The 19,859-nt window shown below is 46.5% G+C and overlaps 2 protein-coding genes across 4 annotated transcripts in view; one reads left to right on the top strand and one right to left on the bottom strand.

Moving 5' to 3' along the window:
- Window positions 1–1,832, top strand: part of LOC139230273 (transmembrane protease serine 6) — a 195,293-nt gene extending 193,461 nt beyond the window's left edge. Inside the window, exon 18 of the mRNA XM_070862101.1 lies at window positions 1,674–1,832. Within this exon, the coding sequence (XP_070718202.1) occupies window positions 1,674–1,832 (159 nt within the window). The remainder of the gene's footprint in view (window positions 1–1,673) is intronic.
- A 7,774-nt stretch (window positions 1,833–9,606) lies between these two features.
- Window positions 9,607–19,859, bottom strand: part of LOC139229995 (BTB/POZ domain-containing protein KCTD5-like) — a 32,897-nt gene continuing 22,644 nt past the window's right edge. Inside the window, exon 6 of one of the 3 annotated variants that reach the window (XM_070861703.1) lies at window positions 9,607–13,912. In XM_070861703.1, coding sequence (XP_070717804.1) covers window positions 13,883–13,912 — 30 coding nt within the window. In that variant the 3' untranslated portion in view covers window positions 9,607–13,882. Of the gene's footprint in view, window positions 13,913–15,997; window positions 19,773–19,859 lie in introns of those variants that run through there. The other 2 variants (XM_070861704.1, XM_070861702.1) reach the window with 2 other exon arrangements.

The following is a 19,859-nucleotide window of genomic DNA, read 5'->3' as shown; positions in this document are numbered from 1 at the left end:
AATGGCCTACTCTTGCTCGTAATCCTTATGTCCTTATGTTATGTACCGCTGACAGTGCAGGCCTCCCTCAGTCCTGCACTAAAAGGTTTGTGCGTGGGAATATCAGGTAAGGCAGAATCAGACTCGGCTGTTACGAACCCTGTATGAGGTAGAAATTTGGGGAGGCCCTGTGTCTCACCCGTGAAGAACGAGAGACTCAGATGAGAGATCAGAAGACCATTAGCACCTGTGGAACTGTAACCCAGCATTAGCCATATGCATTGAGAGGAAGAAGGAATGAAAAGAGACTGTAGAAGGATAAAAAAGTGAAAAAGCAATAAAGTGCACAGAATGTAAGCACAGAAACAGGCCGTTCGGCCGGCCCAACAGGTTTGTGCCGGTGTTTATGCTCCACACGAGCCACCTCACACTTGGTCGCCATATTATAAAAAGGATATAGAGGCACTGGAGAGGGTGCAGAGAAGATTTACAAGGATGTTATCAGAAATGCGAGGGTATTCCTATCAGGAAAGGATGAACGGGCTGGGTCTCTTTTCTCTTGAAAAAAGGCTGAGGGGGTAAAGGTCTTTAAAATCATGAACGGTTTTGATAGAGTGGCTACAGAGAGAACGTTTCCACTTGTGAGGAAGAGCAAAACTAGAGGCCATCAATACTCATTGTAGTTCAGAAGAATGAGAGGTGATCTTATCAAAATATATAAGATAATGAGGGGGCTCGCCACGGTGGATGCAGAGAAGATATTTCCACTCAAAGGGGAAACTAAAACTAGGGGACGTAGGGCTAGATTTTTCACAGCATCTCCGTCCAATTTCTCAGCAGTATTCGGTGCTTGGGCCAAAAACCACCCGGCAGAAATCTCCAGAAAGAGTTCCACCGGCGGTTTGGAAATACCGCTGGGGAGCAGACCGCTGGCATGCACCGTCCAAAAAAACGCTATCGCCCCAGTTTTGTCTCAGCGATGACCCGTAGGTAAGTAGAGAAAAACACCCACGAGAAGCAGCGGGAGCTGGACAGTAGGTAAGCAGCCCTGCAAAAAAAGTAAATTAAAGGGTTTTTAATTATTATTTTAAAATTCTTTTACGGCGATTAAGTTGAAAAGGGTCCTGAGACTGTTTCCTGATTTTTTTTATTTTATGTTTTTTGGAAAAAATATTTTGTGTGTTTGCCTGCCCCCCTCCTAGGCCCAACCCGCAGCCTCGGTCTAAATTTGAGTAATTACTGCCCATTTTGTTTAGGATCCACCCAATCTAAGAGGGTTGTAAATCTATGGAATTCTCTGCCCCAGAGAGCTGTGGCGGCTGGGTCATTGAATATATTTAAGGCGGAGATAGGCAGATCTTTGAGCGATAGGGGAATAAAGGGTTATGGGGAGCGAGCAGAGAAGTGGAGCTGCGACCAGGATCAGATCAGCCAAGATCTTATTAAATGGTGGAGCAGGCTCGGGGGGCCAAATGGCCGACTCCTGCTCTTATTTCTTATGTTCTTATACAAGATTCCTTAGTTATAAGGAGGCTCGAATGGAGCATAAACGCCGGCATGGACTGGTTGGGCCGAATGGCCTGTTTCTGTGCTGTATATCCGATGTAATACTTCATTTAACCCCATCAGCAAATAATACTGTTTAAAAATGAATGCAGCGATATTTTCAATTGGTGAATTTCTTCTCTGTACAGGGTGACTCTGGAGGGCCACTCGTGTGTGAAGAGGCCAGTGGGAGGTGGTTCCTGGCTGGAATCGTGAGCTTTGGTAATGGCTGCGGCCGACAGGACTCCTATGGCGCCTACTCGCGGGTGACCAGATTAATCGATTGGATTCACACCAACGCTTCGTAACCAAGGAGAATCGTCCGTGCGCCAGAACGGAGGATAGGAGCGTCGTGGCCCCTCTCCCACCGGACTGCCTCATGTCAATCGGTAACCGGGGTTTTCGGCAAGCTTTTGATGGCGTCGGCCTCCAGGTCAACCACTGAGATGTCGATGTAATCTCCTCTGTAAATAAGCGATGCAGCCCCTATGAGCCAACCATGCCGGAGCTGCCTACACTGACTAGGTGGACATTTAGAAGTGTTGAGGAGGGTTATGGGGGTGGGCGACAGTTCTAGCAATTTTATTCTTACTGTATTTTTGGGGAGGTTTGTGCTATTCAGGGCAAAGGAGATTCTGTATCGGACGACCGAGGTGGGCATTTTAACGGCTGGTCAGGAAAGTGGGCTAGAGAACGTGCAAACCCCAGCTAACGTTAATAACCGGGCTTTGATCATATTCCACCGGGCTTCGGTAATATCTCACCGGGCTTTGGTAATATCCCACCGGCCGACACCTGCCCTCTAAACATCCGGGAAGCCGGCGGAAATATCAAGTGGTGTTGAGGCTGCCCGTCGGGTCTGAGGTTAGTGCATGGATGGACGGGGCGGGCATTAGATGGCAGTTCCGAGGCCGTCACCGGTTCGGGTATTAGATCACGGCTGATCTGTATCTTAACTCCACCTGCCTGCCTTGGTTCCGTAACCCTTAATACCCTCACCGAACAAAAATCTATCAATCTCAATCTCAGGAGTTTTTCAACAGCTTTTTGGGGGACAGAGCTCCAGATTCCCACTGCCCTTTGTGTGAAGAAGTGCTGACTTCATACCTGAACTGCCTGGCTCTAATTTTAAGGATATGCCCCTTTGTTCTAGACCCCCCCCCCCCCCCACCAGAGGAAATAGTTTCTCTATCTACCCTATCATCTCCTTTAATCATCTTAAATGCCTCAATTCAATCACCCCTTTAATCTTCTCAATTCTGTGGTCTTTCGAGTGAAGCATGTATTTATTGTGAAATGTGGGGTAGTTTGTGTTCGGGACCCCGCTCGCTAGTTGTTTCAGATTGAGTTAGGAAGAATGAGGCAAGATGCTAGCTGACGGGAGGGATTGGACGGAGGATCAATGACCATGTGGACACTTCTGGAACACAGCTACAACGGCTAATTATTTTCACCAAACGATGCAAGCCAGCTTGAGGTTGAATTGTTTCATCCCCTGCCCATTGCCCCAATCTCTGCAGGCCACACTGCTTCTGTGACTGAGAGGGTGGAAAGCCCAGCCTGTGTTGTTGGGAGCTCGTCGCTCGCAAGTGCCCAAGAGATGCAAAGGCCGATCGAATCAGCCATGGCTCAGTGGGTAGCGCGTCCGCCTCTGAGTCACAAGGTCATGGGTTCATAGTCACACTCAGGAGACTTGAGCACAAAATCTAGGGTGACACTCCCAGTGCAGTGCTGAGGGAGTGCTGCACTGTCGGAGGTGCCGTCTTTCGGATGAGACGTTAAACCGAGGCCCCGTCTGCTCTCTCAGGGTGGACGTAAAAGATCCCACGGCACTATTTCAAAGAAAAGCAGAGGAGTTCTCCCCGGTGTCCTGGACAATATTTATCCTTCAACCAGATTATCTGGTCATTATCACATTGCTGTTTGTGGGGAGTTTGCTGAGCACAAATGGGCTGCTGTGTTTCCTACCTTGGCTGTAAAGTGCTCTAGGCACTATATAAACATACGTTTCTTTTTCCACTGCCCCCCCCAGAGAGGTACATGATTATTGTGTCTCCATGGGGAAGGATATTCAACCTCTTGGTGCCATCCATTCATACTCCAATGTGTTCTGCCATTGAGACCTTTTGTATTTCAATTCTAGATACCTTCTAGAGTCATAGAATGATACAGCACAGAAAGAGGCCATTTGGCCCATTGTACCCGTGCTGGTTCTTTGAAAGAGCTGTCCCATTAGTCCCACTCCCCTGCTCTTTCCCCATAGTTCTGCAAATTTTTCCCCTTCACTAATAATCCAATTCCCTACTGAGATGATTTAATGTTTTGTAAAATGATATTTGGACCAGTGTAAGTTCCATGTCTATTTGAACTGGAGTGACTTTGTTTAAATAATGTAATGTTCCTGCCAATGGATGCTTAGCAAGGAACGCTTACCAAAAAATTGATTCAGCACTACCACAACCTCAAAGCAGGGGCAGGAGGTCGAGCTTGAAAGAGCAACATGCAGTTCAGATTTAATGACTTCATACAGAGGGTGGTGAATGTGCGGAGCAGACTTTCAGGGGAGGCAGACACGGCGTCAATAAATTCAAGGGAGTGCTGGATAGTTCGTTGGCATAAAAGTTACTGTGGGTATCCATGCCTTTGTTACTTCTAGACTTGACTATTCCAATGCACTCCTGGCTGGCCTCCCGCATTCTACCCTGCGTAAACTAAAGGTGATGCAATACTCAGCAGCCGTATCCTAACTCGCACCAAGTCCCGCTCATCCATCACCCCCTGTGCTCGCTGACCTACATTGGCTCCCGGTTAAGCAACATTCTCGTCAACAAAATTCTCATCCTTATTTACAAATCCCTCCATGGCCTTGCCCCTCCCTATCTCTGTGATCCCCTCTAGCCCCAAAAACCCCTGCCTCCCCCCCAATATATCCACGCTCCTCTAATTCTGCTCTCTTGAGCATCCCTGATTATAATCGCTCAACCATTGGTGGCCGTGCCTTCTGTTGCCTAGGCCCCCAAGCTCTGGAACTCCCTGCCTAAACCTCTCCGCCTCTCTACCTCTCTTTCCTCCTTCAATACCCTCCTTAAAACCTACCACTTTGATCAAGCTTTTGGTCACCTGTGCTAATTTCTCCTTATGCGTTGTCAATTTTTTTAATCTCATAATACTCCTGCGAAGTGCCTTGGGATGCTTTACTGCCTTAAAGGCGCTATATAAATACAAGTTGTTGTTGTTGTTGAGATAAAGTATAGTCTGATGCTTATTGAGATCGGGCAGATGGATCACAATGGTCTTTCCTGATTGTATTCGTATGCTCCAAAAAAAAAATAGTTCTGCCGATAAATCTGATTTTCGTTTGTTGACATTTCCTCACTCTTTTGGACATCGATGACGTACCTGAAGTTTGAATTAAGCTGAATGGTTTTCTGAGGAACACCAGCCAACATGGTGACTGTTGGCTGTGTACTCGACCATTAGGAACATCACACCCGTCACCACAGCAACACCAACCATTACCAGCACAGCTCACTGGAGGGTGAGCAGGATCAGGAATCTTGGTTAACCTTTTTCCCTCCCCAGCTCACTGTTGGGGTTGGTTCAGTTGAGGTCTGGGTCTTACAATCTACTTTTAATTCAGAGTTGCTTCGTTCCAATTTATTAGATCATTCCATTTTTTTTAAGCAAATAAACCTACTTTGAATATTGAGTAGATGGTCAGCACATGGTCCATTTACTCGCTGCAGTACAAAAATAATTCACAAGGAAACTTTGATCTAGCTCAGTCCAGGAACTCTTTTTACTAACCTTTCAGAACATTAGAGATAGGAGCGGGAGTAGGCCACTCAGCCCTCCCAGCCTGCTCCACTATTCAACGAGATCATGGCTGATCTTTTATCTCACCTCCATTTTCCTGCCCGATCCCCAGATCCCTTGGTATCCAAAAATCTCTCTATCTCAGCCTTGAATATACTCAACGACTGAGCCTCCACAGCCCTCTGGGGCAGAGAATTCCAAAGATTCACAACCCTCTGAGTGAAGAAATCTCTCTTCATCTCAGTCCTAAATGGCTGACCCCTTATTCTGAGACTGTGTCACCCTAATTCTAGACTCTACAGCCAGGGAAAACATCTCCCATGGCAAGCCCTTTATAATTTTCAATGAGATCACCTCTCATTCTTCTAAACTCTAGGGAATATAGGCCTTCTGTACTCAATCTCTCCTCATAGAACAATCCCTTCATCCCAGGAATCAGTCTCGTCAACCTTCGTTGCACAACCTCTAAGGCAAGTACATCCTTCCTTAGGTAAGGTGGCCAAAACTGTGCAGACTCCCACTGCCATCTGTTATGGGACTAAACATAGAAAAACATAGGAGCAGGCCATTCGGCCCTTCGAGCCTGCACCACCATTCAATATGATCATGGTTGATCATGCAACTTCAGTACCCCACTCCTGCCTTCTCTCCATATCCTCTGATCCCTTTAGCCGTAAAGGCCACATATATCCAACAAACTGTATTCAACAACTTTCTAGAGAATTTCTTAGGTTCACAATTCTCTGGGTGAAATAGTTTCTCCTCATCTCGGTCCTATTGGCTTACCCCTTATCCTTAGACTGTGACCCCTGGTTCTGGACTTCCCCAACATCGGGAACATTCGTCCTGCATCTAACCTGTCCAATCCCATCAGAATTTTATATGCTTCTATCAGATTCCCTCTCATTCTTCTAAATTCCAGTGAATATAAGCCTAGTCGATCCAGTCTTTCTTCATATGTCAGTCCTGCCATCCCGGGAATTAGTCTGGTGAACCTTCGCTGCACTCCCTCAATAGCAAGAAAGTCCTTCCTCAGATTAGGAGACCAAAACTGCATACAATATTCAAGGTGTGGTCTCACCAAGGCCCTGTACATCTGTAGCAAGACCTCTCTGCTCCTATACTCAAATCCTCTCGCTATGAAGGCCAACATGACATTTGCTTTCTTAACTGCCTGCTGTACCTGCATGCCTACTTTCAATGACTGAGGTACCATGACACCCAGGTCTTGTTGCACCTCCCCTTTTACTAATCTGTCACCATTCAGATGATATTCTGTCTTCCTCTTTTTGCCACCAGAGTGGATACCCTCACATTTATCAACATTATACTGCATCTGCCATGCATTTGCCCACTCACCTAATCTGTCCAAGTCACCCTGCAGCCTCTTAGCATCCTCCTCACAGCTCACACCACCACCCAGCTTAGTGTCATCTGCTAGAACAATGAAATCACCTATTTTCCTTTCTCCAAAGATGATGTTACTGGTCTGGTTGGTAGAGTGAGAGTTTACATCCAACCCAAATGGATGGGATGAAAGTCTTGCCCCTCGCCACAGTCGCTTGCCTACATAGCAACAGTAGCCTTACTCCAAAAACACCAAATATATTTTAGGACATTTTGATGATAGGAAGTAGAATTTCTGGGTGGGTTCTCCCGATCTCCCACCTTAACTCTTAGTCGATTCTCCGGAATTTTCACCAGTCTTCCACCAAAGATATAACAGGAGAACCTGTGCCCCACCCCTGACGCCAGAAATTCTACCCCAAGGTGTTCTTTTAGGGTTGTCAGTAAAACTGGATTTGAGGTAGTCTCAGTCCAGCTCCCAACAGGCATGGGTTCCAATGTGTCATTTGACACCACACCGGCATCCTGGGTTAGAGTAGCTGGTGCGGGAAGTGGAAATGTTGTAGCAGAGAGCGTTTTTTTGAGATTGAGGCTGAAGCGTGTTGTTGAAGGGGAGTACGGGGGAGCTCTGCTCTGGAGCCAACCTCTGCTGCATCTGAGCTGGGAGGGTCGGACACTGATGGTGAATGTCAGTCCTTTCCCCAGGATGAGCCCGACAGAGGAAAGCCTAGCACATTGCTCTACAGTCCCCGCGAACCTGAGGAATCTGCGCTCCGACGGGAGTCCCCACCAAATTGGATTATTTTGCTGACAGTTTAAAGCTTTTTGAAGCTCTTTCCAGTGCTGGGATTTACTGCAATATTCGTGTTACTCGGAAGCTGCTGTGTTTAGTGATGCTGCAATACTTGAAGCAGCTGCTGGCTGTATATTTTGTATTAAAGGAATTGTAGAATAACTGGCTGTCGCTCTTTTTATTGCAACGTGTGACTGGAGACTATATTGTGACATGCACAGGGCTTCCCTCGCACAGAGTAAAGCTGCAGGAAAGTCTTAGAAACACACTGTCCCTGATTTATAATGGAGGGGTCAGCGGTATGGCAAGCATAGAATCAGGAGGAGGCCATTCAGCCACTTGAGCCTGTTCCGCCATTCAATGAGTTCTGCAACCTATCTCTCCAGCCAGGGGAAACATCCTCTCTACATCTTCCCTGTCAAGCCCTGTAAGAATTTTGTATGTTTCAATGAGATCACCTCTCATTCTTCTAAACTCTAGAGGATATGGGCCTAGTGTACTTAATGTAGTTTTGCTCCATATGTTTCCGACTTCCGGCAGCCCCCTGCTGCAATCTTTAGCCAGATGTGGCTTTTTTAAAGGCTGCACTCCAATTTCAAAGTCACCCCCAAGCACAGTACTTCTGCTTCCCACCAACGGCTCCTCCAATGCTTATTGGGAATGAGCTGACCCACGAAATTCTGGTGGGTTTAGCCCCGCACGAGCATCAGCGGACATAACGCCGGGCTCACTGGCCTAAATCCATCACAGTACACCGTGTTCACAACATTCAAGCTGAGGCCTCTCTGGTTAAACATTTACTGCACTTGTTCAACATTCGCTTCCTAGAAGGTTATGTAAATAGGATGAACACAGTAAATAGGAAAGATTTGATCTAGTCAGGGGAATGGAAGGGAGAAACCAACACAGTAAGTCAAAAAGTGAGCGAAAAAGACCTGTAGGACATATGGGATAGTTATACGAGTTATGTACATGACTTTGATAAAGTTCCACACGAGATTATTTGCAAATATGAAAGGGCATGGAGTTGGAGGTAACTTTGCAACATGGGTTGGTAATTGGTTCCGAGGCGGGAAGAAAGGGAATGTTCTCAGATTGGTGGGATGTGACAAGTGGTGTTCCCCAGGGATCTGTGCTGGGGCCTCAGCTTTTCACCATACATGTTAATAAATTGGATGAAGAAATAGAGAGCCCACTATCCAAATTTGTCGATGAAAGTATGTTAGGAGGCACAGTAAGCTGAGCAGATGGGAGTAGGAAGTTCCAAAGAGACGGACTAAAATGAGTGGACAAAATTATACCCGATGGAATTCGTGCAGAGAAGGGCGAGGTCACACACTTTGGACCATAAAAAAACCAAATCGGAATTATTTTCTTAATGGCAAGAAACTAGAAGGAACAAAGAGATTTAGGTGTCCATGTGCACAATCACAAGTTGACTCACAGACACAAAACAAAATCAATAAGGCTAATATAATATTCTCCTTTAGCTCAAGATCTCCAAAACAAACAACAAGAAAGCAGTTGCATTTATAAAGCACTTTTCACATCCTCAGGTGTTATCAATGCACTTCACAACCAATGAATTACTTTTAAAGTAATTGCTTTTGCTACGGAGGCAAACACAGCAGACAAATTGCAAGCTCCAACAGGGAGGTGATAAATACCCACTTAATCTGTTTTGGTGTTGGCTGAAAGACTGGCATTTATATAGCGCCTTTCATGACCTCAGGACGCTTCAAAGAGCTTTACAGCCAATGAAGTTGTTTTTGGAGCGTTGTCACTGTTGTAATGTAGGAAACGCGGCAGCCAATTTGCGCACAGCAAGCTCCCACAAACAGCAGTGTGTTAATGAGTAGATAATCCGTTTTAGTGATGTTGATTGAGGGATAAATATTGTCCAGGACACTAGGGATAACTCCCCTGCTCTTCCTCAAAATAGTGCCATGGGATCTTTTACATCCACGGAGCCTCGGGTTAAGGTCTCATCCGAAAGATGGCACCTCCCGACAGTGCAGCACTCCCTCAGCACTGCACTGGAGTGTTGGCCGAGATTTTTGTGCTCAAGTCTCTGGAGTGGGACTTTAACCTACAACCTGAGTAATAAATGTTGACCAGGACAACAGTTTGAGATACCAGTAGCTTTATTCAACTCAGTTATGAATGAACAAAATGTCAGCATAAAGGAACACATGTTTCCTCAGCTATGTGGATGACAACCAGTTTGGCCTCACAACTCACCAACAAATAATTCCCAATCACAAAGAGAATGCATGCAAGCGACCCCTGGAGGATTTGGGTGGCATTACCACTTTGTCTTCAGGAAAGCTCTCCGTTTTGCATCTTGGTTTACAGACAACTGCCCAGCTTTGGAAAAATCAGAGCCATCTACTTTTAGTGCTGTCAATCTTTTTAAATTTTGACTTAGCCAGTCAGAGACCATCAGGATTTTTTTTTAAATTCTGGAAATACATTGCAGCTGCTGAAAGAGAAAGATCACAAGATACTTACGAGGGAGAAAAGACATTCACCCCCATTTTAATTCATCCCTGATGCCAGCGTGTTCTCCTCCCCACTCTCCTGGGAAGTCTATTCCAAGTATTGATCATTGTGTGTGTGAATAACTCCTCGCGCCAGCCCCTTTTAATAGTTTGAACCCGTCCATACCTTGATATACCTCTATTAATCCCCTCTCAAACACCTCCTTTTCCAAGCTAACTCCATGAATACCTATAGCTTTGAGCTTAGTCATCTTTCATGCCTTTTCTGATTTGAAGTATACAACGTTTACCAGTCACCTCACGTTGTCATTCATTTCCCTAAAGAAATGAAGATGGTTGGCAAGGCAGGATATTCTCCCATCTAAAGCCCTGTGACTTATATTTACTGGGCTGCTGTTACACATCTCATCTTCAACTTTACTTCCAATAATTAATTGTATTACTGCACACTGAATTGATGGGACTATAGTTCTGACGAAGGGTCAGCGACCTGAAACGTTAACTCTTGTTTCTCTCTCCACTGCTGTGCATGTTCTGGTTTTATTATTATAGTTATTTGTGTTTTGACACCCTCCTTTCTATTTTTTCTTTTTTTATTCATTCACAAGATGTGGATGTGGCTTGGAAAGCCAACATTTTTTGCCCATCCCGAATTGTCCTCGAGAAGGTGTCGGCTCGCTAGGCCATTTCAGAGGAGCGGTTGAGTCAACCACGTTGCTCTGCGTCCAGAGTCACATATAGACCAAGCCGGGTAAGGATGATACATTTTCATCCCCAAAGGATAATAGTGAACCATACAGGTTTTTAGTTACATGGTCACCATTACACATAGTAACTTTTTATTCGAGATTTAATTTAACGTGGGCACTCCGTTAGCCTGTTTCTAATCTAGCTGCACTTCCCAGTCGTTCTCCACCAGCTCCCTTCATAATAATTGGTCAGTGCCTCACCAATCTCTTCCCTCGTCTCTCTCAGCACTCCAGAATAACACATGGCCTTTGGAATGTATGTGTCTCAAGTCCTTCCCGTTTGTCCAAGACTTCCATCTGATCTATACTGAAGTCTTGAATTAGACTCTTGTTCTCTATTTGGGGGAGGGCATTGTGTTCATGTTTTGCCTTGTGAAGTCATCAGAGCATTTCCCACCTCATGCTCATCGGTTTCAAGCTCATTTGCATCTCTTAATGTTCTCACCGCTTCTCCAACAGTCCCCCTAGCTCTTGCAGCACTGAAATATTTTGAGTGTTATGCTTTGCCTTTGCAGCCATGCTTCTTTGCAGGTGCCATTCTACATTTTTCAACTCAGTTATAAATACCAGGTCAAAACAAGCATTGCATCCTGTGGCTTCCATTTACCCAGAAGCAAGGATTTTCCCTAAATTAATCGCTCCACCATTGGCAGCCATGCCTTCAGCTCTGCAATTCCCTCCCTAAGCCTCTCTGCTTCTCTATCCTCCTTTAAGAAGCTCCCTAAAGCCCAATGCTTTGACCAAGTTCTGCCCTAATATCTTCACGTGCCTCGGTGGCATATTTTGTTTGCTCCTGTGAAGCGCCTCGGTACGTTTTACTACATTAAAGGCGCTATATAAATACAAGTTGTTGCTGTTGGGTTGATTTGGAGTCTCCCATTAAAAATAACATTCCTGTTCTCAAGCCTTTCTTACCTCTTAGAATCATAGAATGGTTACAGCACAGGGGACCACTCGGCAAGAGCACTTCAGCTAGTCCCACTCCCCCGCCCTTTCCCCGTAGCCCTGACAATTTTTTTTTCTTTCAGGTACTTATCCCAACTCCCTTTTGAAAGCCACAATTGAATCTGCCTCCACCACCCTCTCAGGCAGTGCATTGCAGATCCTAACCAACCACTGCATTAAAAAGTTTGCCAATCGCCTTAAATCTGTGTTCTCTGGTTCTCGACCCCCTCATGATTTTGAACACCTCTGTCAAATCTCTCAACCTTCTCTGCTCTAAAGACAATAACCCCAGCTTCTCCAGTCTCTCCACGTAACGGAAGTCCCTCATCCCTTGATACTTTACTCGTAAATCTTTTCTGCACCCTCTCCAAGGCCTTCACACCCTTCCTAAAGTGCAGTGCCTATAATTGGAAGCAATACTGCAAGTTGAGGCCCGACCAATGCTTCACAGAGAATACTATCCTCCTCCTTGTCTTAAAATAGGTCTGGTTTTTTTGGTGGGATGCACCCTCTGTTCTGATGAAAGTTCCCACCCAAATAGGGCTGCCAACCCTCCAGGATTTGCCCTGGAGACTCCAGAAGTTAAAGATCAATCTCCTGGCCACTGCTGCGAGCAACATCTGGGCAAAAAAAGCATCAGGGGAGGTTAAAATAATTGGTGTTTGTTCCATTTTCATTCAACACTTTTGTTTATTGGTTAGAAAAATATTGAAAGTGGGAGGAAACGGCTGTTTAACTGGCGAGTCGGGAGGCCATGTGATGGCATTTCCAGGAATTCGTCCATCCCTGGAGTTGGCAAGTCCACCACCCAAAACATTAGCCTGTCTTTGTCCCACAGATGCCGACTGGTCTGCGTATATCCGGCATTTCCTTTTTCCATTGCAGCACGTTCAGTGTTTCTTCTTTTGCGTGCACCGTAACACAAGCGGCATTGCGCCCAGAGAAGTATCCCAAACCACTCCGCTTTGCTAAATGCGTAGACTGAAAAGGAGTAAACCCGTCCCCATTTTAAAACGCCCCCGAGGCACAACGTTCCCTGTGAGCTGCGCGGCCGCACGGAAAAGGTCCCGCGCAGTCGGCGCACCAGTCGACAATGTAAATACCGTGCACGTGCAGACATTTAAAGGGGCCGCGCATTTAAAGAAACAGGCCGCGCGGAACAAAGCGCGGCTTACGGGGGCAACAATGCCCTGTTAGAACAAAGGCTCTGGGTGTAGGAGCGCATGTCGCATTTTTTTTTTTCATTTTTAAACTCTCTGATATGCGAGAGACATACTGGCTCATTTCATTAACAAAATCTGAATTCCCGTAAAAAAAAAATGGAAGAAGCAAATGAGTAAAAATGTATTTCCACACAAATAATTTGTCCACATCAATTATCAACGCTCTCTCCGCAACGGGTAGCCCAATTGGTTATCCCTTCCAAGCCCAGCCACTTCAAAACTACCATTTTGTTTTATATATAAAGTGTTCACTATAGATTAATCTTACCTTTTATTACAGCTAAAGCTAAAATGTACCAAAAAATTCTCGTTTTAAAAAGTTAACATTTTCAAGTATGCTCCCCGGCCCCAGCACCACCAACTACCCCAAAGCTTTGGCCCCGACCATCTGTAAACAGAAGATAAAAAAGAACAAAACCCGGGGAGGACATAATGGCATCGTGTTAATATTCACTCGCCCTACGACATTTACATTAACATGCACTGCAGACCTCAAAATGGCGGCCGAGGTGTACAAAGAATTGCTCGATGAGGCGGAGATGTCCAATAGCGTTACCGCCACAAATCATTACCTCATTTAAAAAAGAAAGAAATTAGCTGCCGTTATCCTGCCAGCATCAGCAAACACCTTCGGTACAAAAATGTCCTTTTGTAAGGATTCTCCCATCAACGATACGGAAACAAATATATTCCCAAGGAAGGCTGCAGTAGCCGAGATCGCAGGGGGGGGGGGGGGGGGGGGGGGGGTCTGAGAGCCCTCGGCCGTCCCCTTAAACAAGAGGAGGAAAGAGGATCCACACTGATCAAAAGGGGATTTTTTTTTTTTTTAAAGAAATGATTATCGCAGAGGAACAGTTGTGTGTGTCCCGCTATGGCTTTTGGTGCTGTGATATGCTGCAGAGTTCCACATCTTCCGCAGAGTGGGATGCACATTGTGTGTATTAAAAAAAGGGAAGAAAAGGCGGATTTGTTGAGTGCATCCTCTCACATCGTGGAGCCTTTTGCTTGTAAAAGCTGTGGGAGGGAAGTCAGAAAAAAAGTTTTTAAATGCAGATACCGGTAAAAAGTTTTTTTTTTTTTTAAAAACAGTTTGGTTCACAGCCTTTGCATATTAACTTAATCAGATGATCAGTTAAGAAAATAGAGAAAATTGTGTGCCTGTTGTTTCCTCCGATATTTTTCCCTCCCCTTTTTAAGATTCGGACATCTTTCCAGCGCCAGGGCAAGGGGCTAACAGGCTGATAACCCGCTTTACATTAACCTGCTCCGTGGTCTCCAGCAGAGGTGCTCACCCGTGGGACAAAGAGTAGACAGGGGTAACACATCCGCTGATTGCTCAGTTACGGGGTGGGGGGGGTGGGAGGGAAGCACCTTGAACTCTCTCCGCACACAGGAGTGAGGAATTTTCAGCGACGTAAAAAAATCTCCTCAGGATCATTCCAGGAAAACCTAAACCCCATAAATCCAACTAAATACCTATATACTGTAAGCAGTGTCTTTGGTAATGGGACCGGAAGGCAGTGTGTGTGTGTGTGTGGAGGGGGGGGTGGCATGCAGAAACCAAGCGCAGGCAGCGGAAGGAGCGTGCGGCAAACCAGTCCCACCCACCCTTTCCTTCAACCACTGTCTGTCCCACCTGTGACACAGACTGTAATTCCCGTATTGGACTGTTCAGTCACCTGAGAACTCACTTTTAGAGTGGAAGCAAGTCTTCCTCGATTTCGAGGGACTGCCTATGACGATGAGGGGTGGTAAAGAGGAGGTCTGATGGTACATTTTAAAGGAAAATACAAAACTCTTGATTCGGCTGAGTATCAATTGAAATTGATAATTATATATATTCCAGCATGGACCAGTTGGGCCGAATGGCCTGCTACTGTGCTGCAAATACTTCAATATATGGAGGGAACTTAGAGAGATCTGGGTATGTGTGTGAAAACAGGGCCTTAAATCCGGCATGTCACATCAGAGGTATTTCCGGTTTCGTCTGCTTACGAGAGTGGCAAACGCCACTGAGACCAACAAGACAGCTACTGTAGTCCCAAAGGCAAAACCAGCCAGCTTGCGCACGACTGTGGCCAAAGGAGACAGACCCTAACTTTACAGAAGAGCAATGAGTGATGGAAATCTGAAATAAAAGCCAAAAATGCTGGGAAAATCTCAGCGGGTCAGGCAGCATCTGTGGAGAGAGAAACAGAGTTAATGTTTCAGGTCGATGCCCTTTTCATCAGAAGGATATACTAGCTTTGGAGGGGGTGCAGAGACGATTCACGAGGCTGATTCCGGAGATGAGGGGGTTACCTTATGATGATAGATTGAGTAGACTGGGTCTTCACTCGTTGGGAGTTCAGAACGATGAGGGGTGATCTTATAGAAACATTTAAAATAATGAAAGGGATAGACAAGATAGAGGCAGAGAGGTTGTTTCCACTGGTCAGGGAGACTAGAACTAGGGTGCACAGCCTCAAAATACGGGGGAGCTAATTTAAAACCGAGTTGAGGAGGAATTTCTTCTCCCAGAGGGTTGTGAATCTGTGGAATTCTCTGCCCAAGGAAGCAGTTGAGGCTAGCTCATTGAATGTATTCAAATCACAGATAGATAGATTTTTAACCAATAAGGGAATTAAGGGTTATGGGGAGCGGGCGGGTAAGTGGAGCTGAGTCCACGGCCAGATCAGCCATGATCTTGTTGAATGGCGGAGCAGGTTCGAGGAGCTAGATGGCCTACTCCTGTTCCTAATTCTTATGTTATGTTCTTATATTTCATGAAAGGTCATCGACCTGAAACATTAGCTCTGTTCCACTCTCCACGGATGCTGCCTGACCTGCTGAGTATTTCCAGCATATCCTGTTTCTAAACCCTAACTTAATGTGGTGGAGAAGGAGACATTATATGATGCCAGTGTGAAACTAATGTGGATAATTTTAATTCTCCATCTGGAAGGTTACTCCCGCTGCCCGATAACTACTTGTGCAGCAGTGGGACCAGGGGTGTAGCTAGGAAGCATCCTCGTAAATGGACTGGTTCTCCATCTCTGACGCACGCGTGCTCCTTCAATCTTTCCAGAGGCAGACTGAGTTAACACCAGGCGAGGCAAATTTGGTTCAAACCCAAGCTGCTTTATTACATGATAGCCAAAAGATACAGGACAATGAGTGAGACGTGAGTTGCTTGGAATAGTCGGTACTGTCTGTGTGGCATAACGCACGGTTACAAAAGCAAGGAATGCCCAACGCTAACCCACATTGGCGGATTGTCGTATGCAATGTTAAAGAACCATCTATCCCTCCCTGAACCCCTGGCCCGCTGCACGGAGCAGAGGTCTTCTCCAATCGCAGTCGTCCTGCTGCTCAACTGACACACGGTGTCCGGGTTCTCAATTTTAAAAGCTTTTTCAGAGATCAAATAAATCAAAAACTGAGAGAGAAAAGATGTTCGACACCAAGGTGTGAAGTGCCTCTCTTTAAAAAAAAAACAGACGTGAATTGTCCACGGTTTGAGAAATAACTTCCCATCCGGCACCGCGGATCCACAAGCCAGCGGGGGCTGTGCAGAGAAGTCACGCAGTCGACGCTCAAACACTCTCCGTTAAAAACAAAATGGCCAAGGATTCCAGAACCATGATTTAGCATGTTCCCTTTTCACCGCTATCAGCCTGAAGAGCGCCATCTGGTGGCCGCATACAGGCAGTCACGTGACGAGCTTATAGAGTGCAACCAAATCATGTTTCTCATCCATTTATCAGCAGGCAACAAAACTCGAGGAATAGTTAAACCGTTCTTTAGGTAGGGAAACAGAAATGTTACACAAATGATTTTCTGTAAATATTTTAAGCGTGCACTTAAATCTCCAGTCACTCGGACCAATCTCAGCTGCACTGCCAAACACACAAGCGTTATCAGCCGTTCAATCCTCATTTTAAGTGTACTAACAGCCAACTACACAGAGAAAGCAAGAGGGAGAGACATAGATAGGAGGGAAAGAAAGAGAGACAGACGGCGAGAGGGACAGACACGGCGAGAGGGGTAGCGGGGCGAGGCGAGGCACACACGGGGACACACAGAGGCATAAGTGCACACGCGCACACAGGAAAGCACTCCCGATTCAAAGAGAGGCCTGCGTGCACACAAACAGTCCTGTGAACAGAGAGAGCCATATGCACAAGCGACCACGAGAGGAGGAGCATACATATGAGGGTCGCACAAACAAGCAGTGGGGAGGGAGGGTCGCACAAGCCACGTGCGGACAGCACGCAGATACACAAACAAGAGGCATGCACACGAGAGAGTTGTATGTGCACAGGCGCCCACGAGCGGGGAAGACGACACGCGGCAGGGGTGCGTACAAGGCACGGGTATGCACATGGGAGGGGGCAGACACAAACGCACAAGGGAGCAAATGTGCACACGAGGGGCTGGAAAAGGTAACCGATTTAGGGAGGGGTGAGGTCATGAATGGATTAAACACAAGGATGAGAATCTTAAATTGGAGGCACTGGGGTCAGGGAGCAAGGAGAAGAGTGAGGGGTGAATGGGGCTTAGTACGGGATAGGATGCAGGCAGAGTTTTGGATGAGCTCAAGTTTACGAGGGGTTGAGGCTGGAGCAGTAGAATAGTCGAGTCAGCAGGCGACAACAGCGCAGATAAGGATTTCAGCACCAGATGGGCTGAGGCAGCGATGGAGCTGTAAGTAAATGGTCTGTGATGGAGAGCGTAAAAAAAAACAGACGTACATTTATGTAGCGCCTTTCACGACCACCAGACGTCTCAAAGCACTTTACAGCTTTTGGAGTGTAGTCACTGTTGTAATGTAGGAAACGCGGCAGCCAACTTGCGCACAGCAAGCTCCCACAAACAGCAATGTGATAATGACAAATAATCTGTTTTAGTGAGGGATAAATATTGGCCGGGACACCGGGGATAACTCCCCTACTCTTCTTCAAAATAGTACCATGGGATCTTTTATGACCACCTGAGTGTCAGCCGAGATTTTTGTGCTCAAGTCCCTGGACACTTGAAAACGCAGCCTTCTAACTCAGAGGCGAGAGTGCTACCCACTGAGCCAAGCTGACACTTGAGCATATGGGGTTGGAAGCTCACATCACGGGCAGGAAGGGATGGATCAGTGGCGGGGGCAGAGTTTGTGGCAGTGACGTCAAACTTCCCAATGTTTAACTGAAGGGCAACGCAGAAGAACTAGGTGTCCCAGGCGCCCATGTGGAAGCGGATGGTATCCAGGTGCAGCACGCAGATGTGGAAGAGGTGACAGAGGACACATCCTTGGTGACTCTGGAGGTGGTGGTGCAGAGGAAGGTAGAGAAGTGGCTGCAATCACATAGGTACGAGTAAAACCAAACAAGGGCAATCCCACTCAATTGAACAATGAAGGAAAGGCTTGGAAGGAGGTTGACTGTGGCAGAGGTTAACACACAGAGAGGCTCGCTGACGTAAGCGAGAGGGGTGTGCACATGCACACAGATTACATACACAAGGGACACACTCGTGCACACAAAGTCAGACGCATTCACACACACACGACATGAAGACACACACACGCCACAACTCACTAAGCGACACATACAGCTAAAGGCGCTACTCGTTCACCCAGAGACTAGACCAGGTCTTCTTTTAAATATGCCCTGCGGCGTGGTTTCATGAAGTTCACAACACAATGGGAATGCTGAAACGATCCCACTACCAGGCTCATTCTAAGTCACTACCAGTTCTCACCACCGGGTACGTGAGTTACATTTTATTCCCCGTCATTCATATCACAATCAGCTTCCTCGTCCTCGCCCTTTATCCAGCATGCAGCATGCACAAGGGGTCAAAGGTTAAACAGAAAAGAAGAATGGCTAAAGATTAAGCAAGCAATCATTTTTACACTTGCAGACCGTCTCGCGCTTTTAAAAATCAAAAAGCAGCCACACGTCACCGAGTAGCTCGGTGGTTCACAGACACTCTGCGGCATTCAGTGACTGGAAGAGAGGGAGGCCGAGGCTCAATGCAGTGCTCTGCAGCTCCCGCGCAGCCGGCTCACCGCCTTAAATCGGAGAAACCGCGGGTGCGCGCCAGTAGGAATGGCCTGGCGCATCTCCCCAAAAATTAACTGGAACATTGGTCAGGACCCTGAAATCTTGGAAATGGTATGGGAATAGATGCCCGACAACTGGGGCCAGCCAATGACGGGTTTAAAAGAAAAAAAAAAGCGAAAATGTATTTATCCACTCACCAACGCTGAGTTTGGGAAGGAAGAGAAGAAACGAGAGCAGGAGTCGGCCACACGTGCCTCGAGCCAATGAGATTCGTGGCTGAAGGTCTACATCAACTCCACTTTCCTGCCAGATCCCCATTTACCTGGATCAATGTTCCTGCTAAGGTAAGGTGCGTGCAGGCCACTCAACGGCTTTTACATTGTAAATCCTACGCGTGCTCAGAAATTTAACGGGAGCGCGCATTGAAAGTCACAGGCTACACGGAACAAAGTGCATATTACAGGGAACAATGCCCTTGGACATTTCAGGATAAAGCTTGCATTACCTTCAAATACTCCGTGGACTGGAATACTTACTTACTACCACTAAGGTAACTCTTTATTAGACTTTTCTCTCACTCTGCAGTATGAGAGTACACAGCGCAACAGTGACACACTGGGACAGAGCAGGAGGGTCAGAGTGAACCAGCAGGATCTGGCATCCAGGACGGGGGATTGTCGGTCTGCACCACACGGAGGGTCACTGACGGACACAGACACAGAGATGCCTCGCGGACATCTTCCACTTTGAGACTCAGCGCAGTGGGTATCCTGCCAGCAGCATCGTGCGGCCCCCAGCAAGCTGCTGTACAACTTGAAAAATAAATCACGATTCATCACCTTGAACAAACAAAAAGGGTTTACATCACCCAGGCCATCGTTCTACTGAACTACAACCGCATATTAATCGGCAACAAGTTCATTGCA

This window comes from Pristiophorus japonicus, chromosome 19 (assembly GCF_044704955.1).
Source record: "Pristiophorus japonicus isolate sPriJap1 chromosome 19, sPriJap1.hap1, whole genome shotgun sequence".
Lineage (NCBI taxonomy): Eukaryota > Metazoa > Chordata > Chondrichthyes > Pristiophoridae > Pristiophorus > Pristiophorus japonicus.
Note: the sequence above shows the minus strand (reverse complement) of the source record. Positions and strands in the feature narration are given on the sequence as shown.